This window comes from Oncorhynchus nerka, linkage group LG28, assembly GCF_034236695.1.
Source record: "Oncorhynchus nerka isolate Pitt River linkage group LG28, Oner_Uvic_2.0, whole genome shotgun sequence".
NCBI classification, from domain to species: domain Eukaryota; kingdom Metazoa; phylum Chordata; class Actinopteri; order Salmoniformes; family Salmonidae; genus Oncorhynchus; species Oncorhynchus nerka.
In genome coordinates this window covers 85,267,883-85,289,041 of record NC_088423.1, presented here as the reverse complement: position 1 = coordinate 85,289,041, position 21,159 = coordinate 85,267,883, and the positions used below count along the sequence as shown (strand labels likewise).

Genomic DNA, 21,159 nt, shown 5'->3' with positions numbered 1-21,159 from the left:
AGCTAGTCCACACAACACCATCTCCAAGAGCTAGTCCACACAACACCAACTCCCAGAGCTAGCCCACACAACACTAACTCCAAGAGCTAGTCCACAAAACACCAACTCCAAGAGCTAGTCCACACAACACCAACTCCAAGAGCTAGTCCACACAACACCAACTCCAAGAGCTAGCCCACACAACACCAACTCCAAGAGCTAATCCACACAACACCAACTCCAAGAGCTAGTCCACACAACACCATCTCCAAGAGCTAGTCCACACAACACCAACTCCCAGAGCTAGCCCACACAACACTAACTCCAAGAGCTAGTCCACAAAACACCAACTCCAAGAGCTAGTCCACACAACACCATCTCCAAGAGCTAGTCCACACAACACCAACTCCCAGAGCTAGCCCACACAACACCAACTCCAAGAGCTAGTCCACACAACACCAACTCCAAGAGCTAGTCCACACAACACCAACTCCAAGAGCTAGTCCATACGACACCAACTCCAAGAGCTGGTCCACACAACACCAACTCCAAGAGCTAGTCCACACAACACTAACTCCAAGAGCTAGTCCACACAACACCAACTCCAAGAGCTAGCCCACACAACACCAACTCCAAGAGCTAGTCCATACGACACCAACAATAACATAAACAACAAAACATTTTTTTGTCACATACACGGATATGTGTATCATATTATCATCTCACCACCACCTGAAAAATAACACTCATTTCATGGGGAATCTATGCTGGTTTTGCTTTTCGCGTTACATTTATCTCAAACCATTTAACACCATACAAAAGTTCCCTCTTCAGAATTCCATTCTTTTTTGTTCCATTTCTTTATCTCTGTCTCTATCCTTCTCTCTCTATCCCTCCCTCCCTCCCTCCCTCCCTATCTATTTCTCTTCCTCCCTCTCTCTCTCTTCCCCTCCCCTCCCCTCTCTCTCCTTCATTACTGAAGGCATAAAGTCTTTAACCGGTCCTGCATTCAGCTTGTGTATCTCTGCTAGTCTCTCTCCCACATTTCTCCCTGCTTCCCTCCCCCTCTCTCTCCTCTCTCTCTCTTCCTTTAGGTCTTTAACCAGTCCTGCATTCAGCCTGTGTATCTCCGCTAGTCTCTCTCCCCCATCTCTCCCTCCCTCCCTACCTCTCTCTCCCCCCTCACTTCCTTTAAGTATTTAATCAGTCCTGCATTCAGCCTATGTATCTCTTCCACCTAAAGGTATTACTTAACTGTGATTGGCCAGAGTCTCCTGGAAGCATTACTGAACTCCTCTAATTGGACGTTCTCCTCGGAATACTGGTGGAGAGAATTCCACAGCATGACGGATCTAAACAGGGAGCTGGTGTCCATGGAGATGCAGGAATCAATTAGCTTCTGTTTCACGGCGCTGCGTTGAGTGTTCACACAGACCCCGGTCTGAACCCCTGTATGTGTCCCAAATAGCACCCACATGGCTCTGGTCAAAAGTACTGCACTATGTACTGACTGCATCGACTCCTCTCAGCACCACTACTCCTCTTAAAGACCTTACAACCCTACTACCCTGTTAAAACAGTCACCACTCTACAACGATCCTTTAGATAAACTCTCATTACAACCCTACTACCCTGTTAAAACAGTCACCACTCTACAATGATCCTTTAGGTAAACTCTCATTACAACCCTACTACCCTGTTAAAACAGTCACCACTCTACAACGATCCTTTAGGTAAACTCTCTTTACAACCCTACTACCCTGTTAAAACAGTCACCACTCTACAACGATCCTTTAGGTAAACTCTCTTTACAACCCTACTACCCTGTTAAAACAGTCACCACTCTACAATGATCCTTTAGGTAAACTCTCTTTACAACCCTACTACCCTGTTAAAACAGTCACCACTCTACAACGATCCTTTAGGTAAACTCTCATTACAACCCTACTACCCTGTTAAAACAGTCACCACTCTACAACGATCCTTTAGGTAAACTCTCATTACAACCCTACTACCCTGTTAAAACAGTCACCACTCTACAATGATCCTTTAGGTAAACTCTCATTACAACCCTACTACCCTGTTAAAACAGTCACCACTCTACAACGATTCTTTAGGTAAACTCTCTTTACAACCCTACTACCCTGTTAAAACAGTCACCACTCTACAATGATCCTTTAGGTAAACTCTCTTTACAACCCTACTACCCTGTTAAAACCCTGTCCATCTCTCTTTGCACAACATTAGAGAAAGGTAGGCATCGATGGTTAGAGGGAGAAATGAATGAGGGTAGGGATGGAAGGTGAAAGGGAGGGAGGTATGGAGGAGGCATGGATGGATTAAGAGAGGAATTGATGGAGGGATGGGAGAGATGGATGGAGGCTGAAAGGATGGAGGAAGGGAGGGATGGATGGAAAGAGAGAGGGATGGTGGGTTAGACGGATGGAGGGAGAGACAGATGGAGGGGGGGAGAGAGGGATAGATAGAGCGAAGGCTCTCCATTACCTTGATGGTGGGAAGGACAAGGTCCATGGCTAAACACTGTCTTGGTGTCAGGCTACGTGCTTCCTCTCTGATCACATGGTCCTAGAGCGGAGAGAATAGAAAGAGATAGATTCATCAAAACATGTTTCCATAACATTCCTCTTGGAGAGGACACACACACACACACACACACACACACACACACACACACACACACACACACACACACACACACACACACACACACACACACACACACACACACACACACAGATAGTCCTCACACCTCTCAATGACCACTGTAACCATCTAACCATGATGGGAGAACCTCTTACACTGGAGCAGAAGTAGGTAGCTGTGGTTCTGGGGAGCTACAGGTACTGAAGTTTACTTGCCCCCAGAAGGAACCAAATGAGATAATTGGCCAATATCAGTGCTGGGCTAAATTCTACCTACTATCTGGTCTCCCAGGACTGAAACAAAAAACGATCTAATGGAAAAATCACTACAGTACAGTATCTGCAACATTCCATGACCAGGGTTGCCTACCTCTGGCTGGAATATCCTCTAGTCTGTAAATGTGCACACACCGACACACTCCCACACACAAATATGTACAAAACACAGATGCACCATAGAGGATATTTACAAAGTCCGGACAAGATGGTGTCTCCTTCTCTCTTTATGTGTCAGTCATGCAGGAAATGTTAGTGAAGCCTGGATAGAGGAATGAAAAGGCAAACCTGCTTTTCCAACAGGCAACACTGACAAGGCTGTCAACACCCAGAAGGGATGTTCTCAACACACACACACACACACACACACACACACACACACACACACACACACACACACACACACACACACACACACACACACACACACACACACACACACACGTCAGATGTCTGCATATGATAAGTTTGCTATGTACATTGTAATGGAAAACTGTAATTTAAATGTTCATTTTAGGTATTATCAACTGTAAAAATGAGAGCATTGTGGGGAAATTGCTGTATTTCAAAATTGCTGTATTTCAAATGGTACTGTAATTACACCCAGAATACAGTACCATATGCTATAAACATTTTGACCACTAGTGGGTGCATGGTATAGTTGTTCCTTGATTATTAACATATTTTGAGGCGTACTGTAATATATATAAAATATATATATATATATAAAATACATAATTTTACTCGCCACTGAGCTGCCTGTAAATTACTGTCAAATTCATGGCAACCCCTTTACTGTGTATTATTAATGTGTTTCCTGAGATGGTAAACACATTGTGAGATCTGATCATTTGATTCAGCAGGAGAATACAGCAAAACAGTACAGACAGCGACAGTACAGTTGCTTGCAAATTGCTGCTCAACCATGGCATCACAGACACAATACTGTCTCCCTATCTTTCTGCTGTGCTTCTTGGAACATGAAATGAGACTAGTGACTGTGATCAAAGAGTGTGACTGTGGGAAGATCTTTTAATTTAGGAGCAGAGATACAGGCACTTCATTAAAAACAGTTTCTCTGTGTAACAGATGGAATGGAAAGCAACCACGATTACGTAATATGATGAAGACTTGGCCAGTATACTTCTCGCCAATGTCCAGTCTCTTGACAACAAGGTTGATGAAATCCGAGCAAGGGTAGCATTCCAGAGGGACATCAGAGACTGTAACGTTCTTTGCTTCACGGAAACATGGCTCACTGGAGAGACGCTATCGGAGTCGGTGCAGCCAGCTGGTTCTCCACGCATCGCGCCGACAGAAACAAACATCTTTCTGGTAAGAAGAGGGGCGGGTGCGTATGCCTTATGGCTAACGAGACGTGGTGTGGTCACAAAAGCATACAGGAACTCAAGTCCTTCTGTTCACCTGATTTAGAATTCCTCACAATCAAATGTAGACCGCATTATCTACCAAGGGAATTCTCTTCGATTATAATCACAGCCGTATATATTCCCACCCAAGCAGACACATCGATGGCTCTGAACAAACTTTATTTGACTCTTTGCAAACTGGAATCCATACATCCTGAGGCTGCATTCATTGTAGCTGGGGATTTTAACAAGGCTAATCTGAAAACAAGACTCCCTAAATCAGCATATCGATTGCGCAACCAGGGCTGGCAAAACCTTCGATCACTGATATTCTAACTTCCGCGACGCGTATAAGGCCCTGCCCCGCCCTCCTTTCGGAAAAGCTGACCACGACTCCATTTTGCTGATCCCTGCCTACAGACAGAAACTAAAACAAGAAGCTCCCACGCTGAGGTCTGTTCAACGCTGGTCCGACCAATCTGATTCCACACTCCAAGACTGCTTCCATCACGTGGACTGGGATATGTTTCGTATTGCGTCAGACAACAACATTGATGAATACGCTGATTTGGTGTGCGAGTTCATTAGAACGTGCGTTGAAGATGTCGTTGTTCACCCACGACTGCGTGGCCATGCACGCCTCCAACTCAATCATCAAGTTTGCGGACGACACAACAGTGGTAGGCTTGATTACCAACAACGACGAGACGGCCTACAGGGAGGGCCCTCGGAGTGTGGTGTCACACTCAACGTCAACAAAACTAAGGAGATGATTGTGGACTTTAGGAAACAGCAGAGGGAACACCCCCCTATCCACATCGATGGAACAGTAGTGGAGAGGGTAGCAAGTTTTAAGTTCCTCAGCATACACATCACAGACAAACTGAATTGGTCCACCCACACAGACAGCATCGTGAAGAAGGCGCAGCAGCGCCTCTTCAACCTCAGGAGGCTGAGAAATTTGGCTTGTCACCAAAAGCACTCACAAACTTCTACAGATGCACAATCGAGAGCATCCTGGCGGGCTGTATCACCGCCTGGTACGGCAACTGCTCCGCCCTCAACCGTAAGGCTCTCCAGAGGGTAGTGAGGTCTGCACAACGCATCACCGGGGGCAAACTACCTGCCCTCCTGGCCACCTACACCACCCGATGTTACAGGAAGGCCATAAAGATCATCAAGGACAACAACCACCCGAGCCACTGCCTGTTCACCCCGCTATCATCCAGAAGGCGAGGTCAGTGCGGGTGCATCAAAGCTGGGACCGAGAGACTGAAAAACAGCTTCTATCTCATGGCCATCAGACTGTTAAACAGCCACCACTAACATTGAGTGGCTGCTGCCAACACACTGACTCAACTCCAGCCACTTCAATAATGGGAATTGATGGGAAATGATGTAAAATATATCACTAGCCACTTTAAACAATGCTACCTAATACAATGTTTACATACCCTACATTATTCATCTCATATGTATACGTATATACTGTACTCTATATCATCTACTATCATCTACATATTCTTTATCCCCTTACACTTGTGTGTTTAAGACAGTAGTTTTGGAATTGTTAGTTAGATTACTTGTTGGTTATTACTGCATTGTCAGAACTAGAAGCAAAAGCATTTCGCTACACTCGCATTAACATCTGCTAACCATGTGTATGTGACAAATACAATTTGATTTGATTTGAGAAAGTTTAGTCATGGGTTTATAGCATGAAGTGAAGTTGCATGACTAGGGTAGGAGTGGGCTGTTTTAGCAGAGATGACCTCAATCTGGATGTAATCACTATGAGAACTAACCAACTAACACAGATCTACTGCTCTGGAGGATGTACGCTGTGGACTGTGTAGGACTCTGACTTTTGATAATCACAACAGTGTGTGTGCATGTGTGTGTGTTTACTATAGCTGTGCTCCGACAGACTAGAGATTGCAAAAACCCAGAACTGCCTATTAAACTCTGTTTTTATCACTCACTCACTCACTCACTCACTCACTCACTCACTCACTCACTCACTCACTCACTCACTCACTCACTCACTCACTCACTCACTCACTCACTCACTCACTCACTCACTCACTCACTCACTCACTCACTCACTCACTCACGGTGTGCCCCAGACCTACCTTGAGTTTGGATAGCTGTCCCAGGTCCTTGGCAGCACTGAAAATCATCTGGGCTCCTTGCTGTGAGGAGAAAAGACAGACAGGGTTATACCCTATATATACACCTTTGAAGCACTTTCATGCTGAATATAATGTGAAAGGAAACACAAAGGTGGTACAGTAGAGGATATTGTTTTTGATGTGTGTGTGTGTATTTCTAGGGGGTTTAGGGTTAAGGTTAGAATTAGTGTTAGAATTAAGTTTAGGTTTTGAGGTAAAGGTTAGGGTTGTGGTTAGGGGTTAGGGAAAATATAATTTTGATCAGGACAGAATTGTGTCTCCCCACAAGGTTAGTTATACAAGACTGTGTGTGTGTGTGTGTGTGTGTGTGTGTGTGTGTGTGTGTGTGTGTGTGTGTGTGTGTGTGTGTGTGTGTGTGTGTGTGTGTGTGTTTGAGAACATCCCTTCTGGGTGTTGACAGCCTTGTCAGTGTTGCCTGTTGGAAAAGCAGGTTTGCCTTTTCATTCCTCTATCCAGGCTTCACTAACATTTCCTGCATGACTGACACATAAAGAGAGAAGGAGACACCATCTTGTCCGGACTTTGTAAATATCCTCTATGGTGCATCTGTGTTTTGTACATATTTGTGTGTGGGAGTGTGTCGGTGTGTGCACATTTACAGACTAGAGGATATTCCAGCCAGAGGTAGGCAACCCTGGTCATGGAATGTTGCAGATACTGTACTGTAGTGATTTTTCCATTAGATCGTTTTTTGTTTCAGTCCTGGGAGACCAGATAGTAGGTAGAATTTAGCCCAGCACTGATATTGGCCAATTATCTCATTTGGTTCCTTCTGGGGGCAAGTAAACACTTCAGTACCTGTAGCTCCCCAGAACCACAGCTACCTACTTCTGCTCCAGTGTAAGAGGTTCTCCCATCATGGTTAGATGGTTACAGTGGTCATTGAGAGGTGTGAGGACTATCTGTGTGTGTGTGTGTGTGTGTGTGTGTGTGTGTGTGTGTGTGTGTGTGTGTGTGTGTGTGTGTGTGTGTGTGTGTGTGTGTGCGTGTGCGTGTGCGTGCATATGTGTTTATATATATAATCTTACAGTCTGGCAATTGAGAGGCGGTAAGACAATCATTCTCTCAATGGTGTTGAATGTGTGTTTGGTGTGTGTGTGTGTTTGGTGTGTATAACATAGCATCTTACATTCTGGTCATTGAGAGGTGGTAAGACTATCATTCTCTCAATAGTGATGAGGACGATCTTCCACAGTTCCTTCAGGACTCGTTTCAACACCGTCTTCTCACAGATCTTTGCAAATAAAATCAAACTGCAAAGCAGAGCAGAGCAGAGACAGAGCAGAGAGACAGAGCAGAGAGAGACAGAGCAGAGAGAGACAGAGATAGAGACAGAGATAGAGATAGAGACAAAGATAGAGACAGAGCAGCACCAACAGTCTAAGTCAGATGTAAAACCACAGCAGAAACACAATCATTAGACTTTGACATTTTTTTTTTTTAGATGTTTTGAGACCTCTATAGTAGTCTAATGTCAAGATGAAACCCCATCCCACAACATCTGTTGTGTAGATCCAGCTATATGCCACCAGCCCAAAGATAAAAATAGAGTAAACCAGGAAAAACAGGGAATTAGACCGTGCTTATCTTTGCAATGTATTTGTGATGAAGGCGTATAGCTGGATTTACACAACGGACGTCGTGGGATATGTTTTCATCTAGAAATTAGATTACTTTAGAGGTCTGAAAACATTTGAGAAACTTTCATTTATGAATGAAATGTCCCTTTAACAACGTTACAGGCGTCACAAGCCACATACGTCACAGGGCCTATAGGAAGACAACAGGATCAAACACAATCAAGGGTGAAGTTCAAAAGCCATGATATGTGGAATAAATGCATCAGCTTCACGTGATAATCCCAGTGAACGGAAAACCTTGGTTGAGGATTTTGTTTAGCATATTCTTAAGAGGATTCTACCGTAATACCCCATTGGCCTCGATGTTGCCGTGAGTGTCTGAGAGAGAATCACACAGCTTATGCGATGGATGTCAGAGTAGAGAAGATAGCCTACGAGATAATGTTGGAATACATACAGCTTCCTGTTGAATACTGGATTGAATATCAATATGGATGTTGCCAGTCTGAAGTAGAGAAACACCTACAACAATAACAAACACACAAAGGCTCGCATGCACTCACACACACCTAAATATACTGAGAAACACAAGCCCTAACTAAATACAGAGACACAAATGACACACGCAGATGCACATACACAAAAACTGTACATGTTTTTCATTGCACGCATGTGTGTGTGTCAGTTTGCGTGTGTTTGTGATTTTTGTGTATTTGCTCCTCTACCGCAGGGGGAGTGGTAACATCAGTATTGATATTGAATCCAGTGTATCCATAACACCTCCAGACTGACTCATTATGATGCGGAAAAGATCCATATCATCCTGCCTTTCCACAGCATGGACCTACTCTAGACCTACTAGGACTGGGATGATCAACTAGACTCTTGAATTGATGGTCAGGGAACATTATTACAAATCATTTGTAGACTGCAAATTGGCTGCGAGAAGCCAAAACAGATACAATATTTAACTAAAACATAATAATATCAAACCTTGCTTACATTCGTATACAATCACATATACAGCGAACTGCCAAAATAATGGAAACACTTGAATAAATGAGGGATACAAAGTATATTGAAAGCAGGTGCTTCCACAGGGTAGCCTAGTGGTTAGAGCGTTGGACTAGTAAACTGGAAGGTTGCAAGTTCAAATCCCCGAGCTGACAAGGTACAAATCTGTCGTTCTGCCCCTGAACAGGCAGTTAACCCACTGTTCCTAAGAATTTGTTCTTAACTGACTTGTCTAGTAAAATAAAGGTACAATAAAAATAAACAGGTGTGGTTCCTGAGTTAATTAAGCAATTAACATCCCGTCATGTATAAAAATGATTGGCTGGCCATTATTTTGGTTACCATGGCTTTGCCCCCAAAATATGACAATGACCCAATCCAAAGGACAAAAGTGGTCACTGAATGGTTTGATGTGCATGAAAACGATGTAAACCGTATGCCATGGCTTTCTCAGTCACCAGATCTCAACCCAATTGAACACTAATGAGAGATTCTGGAGTGGCACCCGAGACAGCGTTAGCCATCACCATCAACAAAACACCAAATTATGGAATTTGTTGTGGAAGAATGGTATCGTATTCCTCCAATAGAGTTCTGGACACTATGAATCTATGCAAGGTGCATTGAAGTTGTTCTGGCTCGTGGAGACCCAACACCCTGTTAAGACACTTTATGAATCTATGCAAGGTGCATTGAAGTTGTTCTGGCTCGTGGTGACCCAACACTCTATTAAGACACTTTATGAATCTATGCAAGGTGCATTGAAGTTGTTCTGGCTCGTGGTGACCCAACACTCTATTAAGACACTTTATGAATCTATGCAAGGTGCATTGAAGTTGTTCTGGCTCGTGGTGACCCAACACCCTGTTAAGACACTTTATGAATCTATGCAAGGTGCATTGAAGTTGTTCTGGCTCGTGGTGACCCAACACCCTGTTAAGACACTTTATGTTTGTGCTTCCTTTAGTTTGGCAGTTACCTGTATCTCTATTATGTGAGGGAATACTTTGGAACAGATTTCCACAATTATTATTATTAATGTTATTATTATTATTTTGCTCAGAAAAATTGAGGGGCCAATAGGCCGAGAGCTGGGGAACCCTGTAGTAGGCTAGCTGGTTACCTAACCCAAGGCTCGAACTAGAGGGCTGCAGAGATCAGAGATCGGGTCCTGACAGAGACTACTGCTGGGCGGTGGACATTTTTCTTGCTGCGGCTGGGAGCGGAAGGCCAGATCAGACAATTTTGGGGTTCAAATGTTTTTGTCGTCCCCAGATTATTTGGAAACGGTTGTCTTTCTGCTTTCTAGGCTTTATTAACCTACTTACTGTATTTAAAGCACATCTCTGTTGCATTATTCACACACTCAGAATACGCTGCATCAAGTTAAGTAGCCTCCCTCTCCTCTTCTAGTTGGGCGTGCAAGATCAAGTGTGCACCCCCTGATCAATCACAATTAATAAACGATTTATATATATATGTATATTTTTTACCATCACTGTTAGTGCACCAACAAACTAGTGATATATATAATAATGATATATGTAATAATTTTTTATAATAATACCCCCCCCCGCCCCCACACAAACATCCCCCCCGACTTCCCGCGACCAAGAAATTAACCCATTTCTTTGTTATTTTTGTGCATTTTGATATTGCTTATAGGTTGCAAAATTGCTGTGACCATGGCTACTGTATGTGATCTGCGTCGTCACATAGGCCTGTGCCTGAAATAACATTCCAGGAATGCAGTTGGGTTCCGGACCAGTTCCTGCTCTGGCAGGTGAGAGTCAGACATAAAGCCAGCGGATGTGGGCGGGTGCGATATCAAAATCTGTGGGTTCGGGCGAAAGCAAGATGAATACATCAGTCCCATGCAGACATTTAGCTCCAACCTATAGGCTAACTGATTAATTAACCCAAAGCTCCAACCTCTAGGCTAACTGGTTAACTGACCCAAAGCTCCAACCTCTAGGCTAACTGATTAATTAACCCAAAGCTCCAACCTCTAGGCTAACTGGTTAACTGACCCAAAGCTCCAACCTCTAGGCTAACTGGTTAACTGACCCAAAGCTCCAACCTCTAGGCTAACTGGTTAACTGACCCAAAGCTCCAACCTCTAGGCTAACTGGTTAACTGACCCAAAGCTCCAACCTCTAGGCTAACTGGTTAACTAACCCAAAGCTCCAACCTCTAGGCTAACTGATTAATTAACCCAAAGCTCCAACCTCTAGGCTAACTGGTTAACTGACCCAAAGCTCCAACCTCTAGGCTAACTGGTTAACTGACCCAAAGCTCCAACCTCTAGGATAACTGGTTAAGTAACCAAAAACTCCTCTAGGATAACTGGTTAACTGACTCAAAGCTCCTCAAGGATAACTGGTTAACTAACTCAAAGCTCCAACCTCTAGAATAACTGGTTAACTAACTCAAAGCTCCCCTAGGATAACTAGTTAACTAACTAAAAGCTCCTCTCGGAAAACTGGTTAACTAACTCAAAGCTCCTCTAGGATAACTGGTTAACTAACTCAAAGCTCCTCTAGGATAACTAGTTAACTAACTCAAAGCTCCTCTAGGATAACTGGTTAACTAACTCAAAGCTCCAACCTCTAGGACGACTGGTTAACTAACTCAAAGCTCCTCTAGGATAACGGCCACATGCTTTCAGACACATATTGAGTCTTACAATATGAATCCTCAGTGAAAACAAAGACTTACTTTTTATCCAGGAGTAGCATGAGGGTTTACTAACCTCTCAACTAACAGTTACTAACCCAACCCTCTCACTTCTTGCCTAACTGGTTACCTCAATGTTAACTCAAGGGTGTAAACAGAAACCTACTATTTATCCAGGAGATACATGGATACGCTACTGGATACTAACCTCTAAGCCAGCTGATAATATGCCGATAGGGACCTACTTTTTATCCAGGAGGTCCATGAGTGGTCTGAGGACAGTCTCAGCATCCATGGCAGCGTTGCTCTTCCCTGCAGCACTCCCCTTCATCTGGACTAATTCCTGGTTCATCTGCTTTACACAGTCCTCAATTACCGGTTTGAAACTGGACAGGGAAATAACACAGGGTTAGCACAGATACACACATACCACAGATACACACAGACCACAGATACACACAGACCACAGATACACACAGCCCACAGATACACACAGACCACAGATACACACAGACCACAGATACACACAGACCACAGACGCACACAGACCACAGACACACACAGATCACAGACACACACAGACAACCGACACACACAGACCACAGACACACACAGACCACAGACACACACAGACCACAGATACACACAGACCACAGATACACACAGACCACAGAGATACACACAGACCACACATACACACAGATCACAGACACACACAGACAACAGACAAACACAGACCACAGACACACACAGACCACAGATACACACAGATCACAGACACACACAGACCACAGATACACACAGACCACAGAGATACACAAAGACCACACATACACACAGACCACAGATACACACAGACCACAGATACACACAGACTACAGATACATACAGACCGGAGATACACACAGACCAGATACACACAGACACACACAGACCACAGACAACAGACACACACATACCACAGACACACACAGACTACAGATACACACAGACCACAGACACACACAGACCACAGATACACACAGACCACAGAGATACACACAGACCAAACATACAAAAAGACCACAAATACACACAGACCACAGATACACACAGACCACAAATACACACAGACCAGAGATACACACATACCACACATACACACAGACCACACATACACACAGACCACAGATACACACAGACACACAGAGACCACAGACACACACAGACCACAGATACACACAGACCACAGATACACACAGACAACAGACACACACAGACCACAGATACACATAAACACAGACACACACACAAGCACACAGAACCACCCCCCACACACACACCTGGAGCCGAAGACTGCACTGAGCTCATCCAGCACGGTGTTGAGTTTGTTCTGCAGTTCCTTCAGTAGTTCACTGGCCTCAGCATCCAGCTGCAACAGTAACAGGCAGGGAGATGCCCATCATTAGCTGCTACATCAATACAGCATTATATCAATATCACTATACATCTCCATTATATCACTAACACTATACATCTCTACTATATCACCAACACTATACATCTCCACTATATCACTAACACTATACATGTCCTCTATATAACTAACACTATACATCTCCACTATATCACTAACACGATACATCTCCACTAAATCACCAACACTACACATCTCCATTATATCACTAACACTATACATCTCCACTATATCACTAACACTATACATCTCCACTATATCACTAACACTATACATCTCCACTAAATCACCAACACTACACATCTCCATTATATCACTAACACTATACATCTCCACTATATCACTAACACTATACATCTCTACTATACCACTAACACTATACATCTCCACTATATCACTAACACTATACATCTCCACTATATCACTAACACTATACATCTCCACTATATCACTAATACTATACATCTCCAATATATCACTAACACTATACATCTCTACTATATCACTAACACGATACATCCGCATATCTTTGCATCACTATGGGCCTTATATTCTGCACACAAAAACTTTGTCTGAAATGGCACCCTATTCTCTATATAGTGCACTACTTTTTACCAGATTCCTATGGACCCTTGTCAGCCTATTCTCTATATAGTGCACTACTTTTGACCAAAGCCCAATGGACCCTTGTCACCCAATTATCTATATAGTGCACTACTTTTGACCATAGTCCTATGCGATCCATGGTCAAAAGTGTAAAAGTATTGCACTATATAGAGAATAGAGTGACAAGGGTCCATATGGCTCTGGTCAAAAGTAGTGCACTGTAATGAATAGGGTGCTATATCACTACATTACTACGGGCGGAATTCTGGCATTTGACTTTATCTCATAACTCAAATGTTTTTGCATGTTGAGTCTCTCATTGACATCAATGAATGATTTACACCAGGGTCTGAGTTATTCTCACCTCAACCCTCAACGCATCATTACTTCACTCCATCAATATGTTAGTGTCCCAAATGGCACCCTATTCCCAATATAGTGCACTCATTTGGTCTAGTGACCATAGGGCTCCGATCAAAAGTGGTCCACTATAAAGGGAATAGGGTGCCATTTGAGATGCAGACTATGTCAGCCTCTCTGGCATGAAGGGGGGCAGAGTTCAGCCTGGATGAGACAGGGAGGGATGGGTGGATAGGATGGGGTTGAGAGTATGGGTGTGCCATGGATGGGGGCAGAGTTCAGCCTGGATGAGACAGGGAGGGATGGGTGGACAGGATGGGGTTGAGAGTATGGGTGTGCCATGGATGGGAGCAGAGTTCAGCCTGGATGAGACAGGGAGGGATGGGTGGACAGGATGGGGGTGAGAGTATGGGTGTGCCATGGAGGGGGGCAGAGTTCAGCCTGGATGAGACAGGGAGGGATGGGTGGACAGAATGGGGGTGAGGGTATGGGTGTGCCATGCCATGGAGGGGGGCAACAGCCACTTTAAGGAAGTGTCCCAAATATCAACCTATTCCCTATATAGTGGCTCTGGTCAAAAGTAGTGCACTCTGTAGAGAATAGGGTGCCATTCGAAAGGCAGCATGAAGGTGTTTTAGAGCAAGAAGGTTTGGTGGAGACAGATAGATCCCCAACCCTCTGAATGTGTGTTAGAGCAGGTTTGGTGGAGACAGATAGATCCCCAACCCTGTGAATGTGTTTTAGAGCAGGTTTGGTGGAGACAATAGATCCCCAACCCTGTGAATGTGTGTTAGAGCAGGTTTGGTGGAGACAATAGATCCCCAACCCTCTGAATGTGTTTAGAGCTGGTTTGGTGGAGACAATAGATCCCCTACCCTCTGAATGTGTTTAGAGCTGGTTTGGTGGAGACAATAGATCCCCTACCCTCTGAATGTGTTTTAGAGCAGGTTTGGTGGAGACAGATAGATCCCCAACCCTCTGAATGTGTTTAGAGCTGGTTTGGTGGAGACAATAGATCCCCTACCCTCTGAATGTGTTTTAGAGCTGGTTTGGTGGAGACAATAGATCCCCAACCCTGTGAATGTGTTTTAGAGCAGGTTTGGTGGAGACAGATAGATCCCCAACCCTGTGATTGTGTTTTAGAGCAGGTTTGGTGGAGACAGATAGATCCCCAACCCTGTGATTGTGTTTTAGAGCAGGTTTGGTGGAGACAATAGATCCCCAACCCTGTGATTGTGTTTTAGAGCAGGTTTGGTGGAGACAATAGATCCCCAACCCTCTGAATGTGTTTTAGAGGGGAGATCTAATCTATCTGGGTGTGACGGTCTCATCGTCACTCAGTCAGCTCACAGGACCCAGCTTCCCAACTCTACTCTCGGATAGTCAGGCAAGTACATGGTTAGTACGCAAAGCACATGTTGTGTCTGGCTCACAGTCCCCACATTACTGGATGCCTCTGAAGTACCATGTTCCCTATGTAGTGCACTATGGGCCCTGGTTAAAAGTAGTGCACTACTGTCTGTAGGGAATAGGGTGTAATTTGGGATATAACATCTATAGGGCCTGTCTGTGTATTCCAGGGTGTACTGAAAAGAGAACAGAGGGGCAGACAGCGTAATTTAGAATGACTAAAGACTTTCTGACTGGTCTGCTCTGACTGGCCTGCTCCTTGATGCGTTTAAGTCTACACTATAGATCCTACAATTCACCAGTTACACGAATACCACCAACGGTGGCTCCCCTTCCTGTTCGGGTGGCGCTCGGCGGTCGTCGTTGCCGGTCTACTAGCTGCCACCGATCCCTTTTTTGTTTTTGTCTAATTGTTTTCACCTGTTCCTTGTTGGGGTTTTGGGATGGGTGTTATTTAAGATAGTTTAGCCCGCTGGTGTTTGTGCAAGCTTGTGGTTATTTTACGTTATTGTACGTGAGTGGTGTTGGTGTACTTTTGGGTTTTCGCTGTCCGGTATTTTGGTAACAGTGGGTTTGGGTTTTCGCTGTCCGGTATCTTGGTAACAGTGTGTTTGGGTTTTCACTGTCCGGTATCTTGGTAACAGTGGGTTTGGGTTTTCGCTGTCCGGTATCTTGGTAACAGTGGGTTTGGGTTTTCGCTGTCCGGTATCTTGGTAACAGTGGGTTTGGGTTGTCGCTGTCCGGTATCTTGGTAACAGTGGGTTTGGGTTTTCGCTGTCCGGTATTTTGGTAACAGTGGGTTTGGGTTTTCGCTGTCCGGTATCTTGGTAACAGTGGGTTTGGGTTTTCGCTGTCCGGTATCTTGGTAACAGTGGGTTTGGGTTTTCGCTGTCCGGTATCTTGGTAACAGTGGGTTTGGGTTTTCGCTGTCCGGTATCTTGGTAACAGTGGGTTTGGGTTTTCGCTGTCCGGTATCTTGGTAACAGTGGGTTTGGGTTTTCGCTGTCCGGTATCTTGGTAACAGTGGGTTTGGGTTTTCGCTGTCTGGTATCTTGGTAACAGTGGGTTTGGGTTTTCGCTGTCTGTTATCTTGGTAACAGTGTGTTTGGGTTTTCGCTGTCCGGTATCTTGGTAACAGTGGGTTTGGGTTTTCACTGTCCGGTATCTTGGTAACAGTGGGTTTGGGTTTTCGCTGTCCGGTATCTTGGTAACAGTGGGTTTGGGTTTTCGCTGTCCGGTATCTTGGTAACAGTGTGTTTGGGTTTTCGCTGTCCGGTATCTTGGTAACAGTGGGTTTGGGTTTTCGCTGTCCGGTATCTTGGTAACAGTGTGTTTGGGTTTTTGCTGTCCGGTATCTTGGTAACAGTGGGTTTGGGTTTTCGCTGTCCGGTATCTTGGTAACAGTGGTTTTGGGTTTTCGCTGTCTGGTATCTTGGTAACAGTGGGTTTGGGTTTTCGCTGTCCGGTATTTTGGTAACAGTGGGTTTGGGTTTTCGCTGTCCGGTATCTTGGTAACAGTGGGTTTGGGTTTTCGCTGTCTGGTATCTTGGTAACAGTGGGTTTGGGTTTTTGCTGTCTGGTATCTTGGTAACAGTGTGTTTGGGTTTTCGCTGTCCGGTATCTTGGTAACAGTGGGTTTGGGTTTTCGCTGTCCGGTATCTTGGTAACAGTGTGTTTGGGTTTTCGCTGTCCGGTATCTTGGTAACAGTGGGTTTGGGTTTTCGCTGTCTGGTAATATGGTAACAGTGGGTTTGGGTTTTCGCTGTCCGGTATTTTGGTAACAGTGGGTTTGGGTTTTCGCTGTCCGGTATCTTGGTAACAGTGGGTTTGGGTTTTCGCTGTCCGGTATCTTGGTAACAGTGGGTTTGGGTTTTCGCTGTCCGGTATCTTGGTAACAGTGGGTTTGGGTTTTCGTTGTCCGGTATCTTGGTAACAGTGGGTTTGGGTTTTCGCTGACCGGTATCTTGGTAACAGTGGGTTTGGGTTTTCGCTGTCCGGTATCTTGGTAACAGTGGGTTTGGGTTTTCGCTGTCCGGTATCTTGGTAACAGTGGGTTTGGGTTTTCGCTGTCCGGTATCTTGGTAACAGTGGGTTTGGGTTTTCGCTGTCCGGTATCTTGGTAACAGTGGGTTTGGGTTTTCGCTGTCCGGTATCTTGGTAACAGTGGGTTTGGGTTTTCGCTGTCCGGTATCTTGGTAACAGTGGGTTTGGGTTTTCGCTGTCCGGTATCTTGATAACAGTGTGTTTGGGTCTTGTTGCTCCGGTATCTTGGTAACAGTGTGTTTGGGTCTTGTTGCTCCGGTATCTTGGTAACAGTGTGTTTGGGTTTTGTTGCTCCGGTATCTTGATAACAGTGGGTTTGGGTTTTGTTGCTCCGGTATCTTGGTAGCAGTGGGTTTGGGTCTTGTTGCGCCTGTGTTTTAGTAACAGTGGGTTTGGGTTAAGTTGCTCCGGTATCTTGGTAGCAGTGGGTTTGGGTCTTGTTGCGCCTGTGTTTTGGTAACAGTGGGTTTGGGTTTTGTTGCTCCGGTATCTTGGTAACAGTGGGTTTGGGTTTTGTTGCTCCGGTATCTTGGTAGCAGTGGGTTTGGGTCTTGTTGCGCCTGTGTTTTGGTAACAGTGGGTTTGGGTTTTGTTGCTCCGGTATCTTGGTAACAGTGGGTTTGGGTTTTGTTGCGCCTGTGTTTTGGGCTTCACCCATGTTTGTCCCTGTTACTGTGCTTGAGGACATTAAAGCGTTTTTTTCCTGTCTACCTTCTGCTCTCTGTGTCTGACTCCACACCCATCACTCTCCCGTCTACCTTCTGCTCTCTGTGTCTGACTCCACACCCATCACTATCCCGTCTACCTTCTGCTCTCTGCGTCTGACTCCACACCCATCACTATCCCGTCTACCTTCTGCTCTCTGCGTTTGACTCCACACCCATCACTCTCCCGTCTACCTTCTGCTCTCTGCGTCTGACTCCACACCCATCACTCTCCCGTCTACCTTCTGCTCTCTGCGTCTGACTCCACACCATCACTATCCCGTCTACCTTCTGCTCTCTGCGTCTGACTCCACACCCATCACTATCCCGTCTACCTTCTGCTCTCTGCGTCTGACTCCACACCCATCACTATCCCGTCTACCTTCTGCTCTCTGCGTCTGACTCCACACCCATCACTATCCCATCTACCTTCTGCTCTCTGCGTCTGACTCCACACCCATCACTATCCCGACGTGACAGTTACATTGACACTTATTCTGCAAACATAAGTGTGTGTGTGTGTGTTGTTTGTGTTTTGTGTATCGATGCTGTGTGTATAGTGGAGAGTGGTAGCTGTTTCAGGCCTGGTCCCTGAGATATATGTGTGATGAAAGCTAGCTGCTCCATGTGCATGACAGGTCATCACATTAAATCAAATCAAATGTTATTAGTCTAATGCGCCGAATACAACAAGTCTAGACCTTACAATGAAATGCTTACTTACGAGCCCCTAACCAATAATGCAGTAAAAAAAAATATATATATATATATATGAATAAGAATAAGAAATAAAAGTAACATGTAATTAAAGAGCAGCAGTAAAGTAACAATAGCTGGACTATATACAGGGGAGTACCGTTACAGAGTCAATGTGCGGGGGCACCGGTTTGTTAAGGTAATTGAGGTAATATGTCCATGTAGTTAGAGTTATCAAAGTGACTATGCATAGATGATAATAACAGAGAGCAGCAGTGGTGTAAAGGGGGGGAGGGGGCAATGCAAATGGTCTGGGTAGCCATTTGACTAGATGTTCAGGAGTCTTATGGCTTGGGGGGAGAAGCTGTTTAGAAGCCTCTTGGATCTAGACCTGACGCTCCGGTACCGCTTGCTGTGCGGTAGCAGAGAAAACAGCCTATGACTAGGGTGGCTGGAGTCTTTGACAATTTCTAGGGCCTTCCTCTGACATTGCCTGGTATAGAGGTCCTGGATGGCAGGAAGCTTGTCCCCAGTGATGTCCTGGGCCGTACACACTACCCTTTGTAGTGCCTTGCAGTCGGAGTCCGAGCAGTTGCCATACCAGGCAGTGATGCAACCAGTCAGGTGTAGTACAATGGTGCAGCTGTAGAAACTTTTGAGGATCTGAGGACCCATGCCAAATCGTTTCAGTCTCCTGAGGGGAAAAGGTTTTGTCATGCCCTCTTCACGACTGTCTTGGTGTGCTTGGACCATGTTAGTTTGTTGGTGATGTGGACACCAAGGAACTTGAAGCTTTCAACCTGCTCCACTACAGCCCTGTTGATGAGAATGGGGGCATGCTCGGCCCCCTTTTTTCTTGTAGTCCACAATCATCTCCTTTGTCTTGATCACGTTGAGGGAGAGGTTATTGTCCTGGCACAACATGGCCAGGTCTCTGACCTCCTCCCTATAGGCTGTCTCGTCCTTTTTCGGTGATCAGACTTACCACTGTTGTGTCATCGGCAAACTTAATGATGGTGTTGGAGTCGTGCCTGGCCGTGCAGTCATGAGTGAACAGGGAGTACAGGAGGGGACTGAACACGCACCCCTGAGGGGCCCCTGTGTTGAAGATCAGCATGGCGGATGTGTTGTTACCTACCCTTGCCACCTGGGGGCGGCCCGTCAGGAAGTCCAGGATCCAGTTGCAGAGGGAGGTGTTTAATCCCAGGGTCCATAGTTTATTGATGAGCTTTGAGGGCACTATGGTGTTGAAAGCTGAGCTGTAGTCAATGAATAACATTCTCACATAGGTGTTCCTTTTGTCCAGGTGGGAAAGGGCAGTGTGGAGTGCAATAGAGATTGCATCATCTGTGGATCTGTTAGGGTGGTATGCAATTTGGAGTGGGTCTAGGATTTCTGGGATAATGGTGTTGATGTGAACCATGACCAGCATTTCAAAGCATTTCATGGCTACAGATGTGAGTGCTATGGGTCGGTAGTCATTTAGGCAGGTTACCTTAGTATGTTTGAGCATAGGGACTATGGTGATCTGCTTATAACATGTTGATATTACAGAATAGGACAGGGAGAGGTTGAAAACGTCAGTGAAGACACTTTCCAGTTGGTCAGCGCATGCTCACAGTACACATCCTGGTAATCCGTCTTGTCCTGCGGCCTTGTGAATGTTGACCTGTTTAAAGGTCTTACTCACACCAGCTGCGGAGAGCGTGATCACACAGTCTTCCGGAACAGCTAGTGCTCTCATGCATGTTTCAGTGTTATTTGCCTCGACGCGAGCTTAGAAGTAGTTTAGCTCATCTGGTAGGCTCGTGTCACTGGGCAGCTCTCGGCTATTTTGTACATAATGTTGCTGCTGCCGTCTCTTATGAAAATAACTTCCGAACTGCGATAACTCACCACGAACTGGCAGAATCCTTTTCTTCCTTTAACGAGCCCGACGTGAGTGATATACAGCTTTCCCGACGTGAGTGATATACAACACACAGCCAGGGCAACTAAGGAGTGGCTCCGTAAGAAGCATCTCAAGGTCCTGGAGTGGCCAAGCCAGTCTCCAGACCTGAACCCAATAGAAAATCTTTGGAGGGAGCTAAAAGTCCGTATTGCCCAGCGACAGCCCTGAAACCTGAAGGGTCTC

The 21,159-nt window shown here is 45.3% G+C and overlaps 1 protein-coding gene across 1 annotated transcript in view; it reads right to left on the bottom strand.

The window, feature by feature from the left end:
- The window catches only part of LOC115112780 (protein unc-13 homolog C-like), a 246,218-nt gene that overhangs the window by 42,351 nt on the left and 182,708 nt on the right, over nt 1-21,159 (bottom strand). The window contains exons 25-29 of the mRNA XM_065013211.1: nt 13,073-13,161; nt 11,996-12,136; nt 7,610-7,733; nt 6,421-6,480; nt 2,485-2,565 (exon numbers count right to left, since the gene is read on the bottom strand). Coding sequence (XP_064869283.1) covers nt 2,485-2,565; nt 6,421-6,480; nt 7,610-7,733; nt 11,996-12,136; nt 13,073-13,161 — 495 coding nt within the window. The remainder of the gene's footprint in view (nt 1-2,484; nt 2,566-6,420; nt 6,481-7,609; nt 7,734-11,995; nt 12,137-13,072; nt 13,162-21,159) is intronic.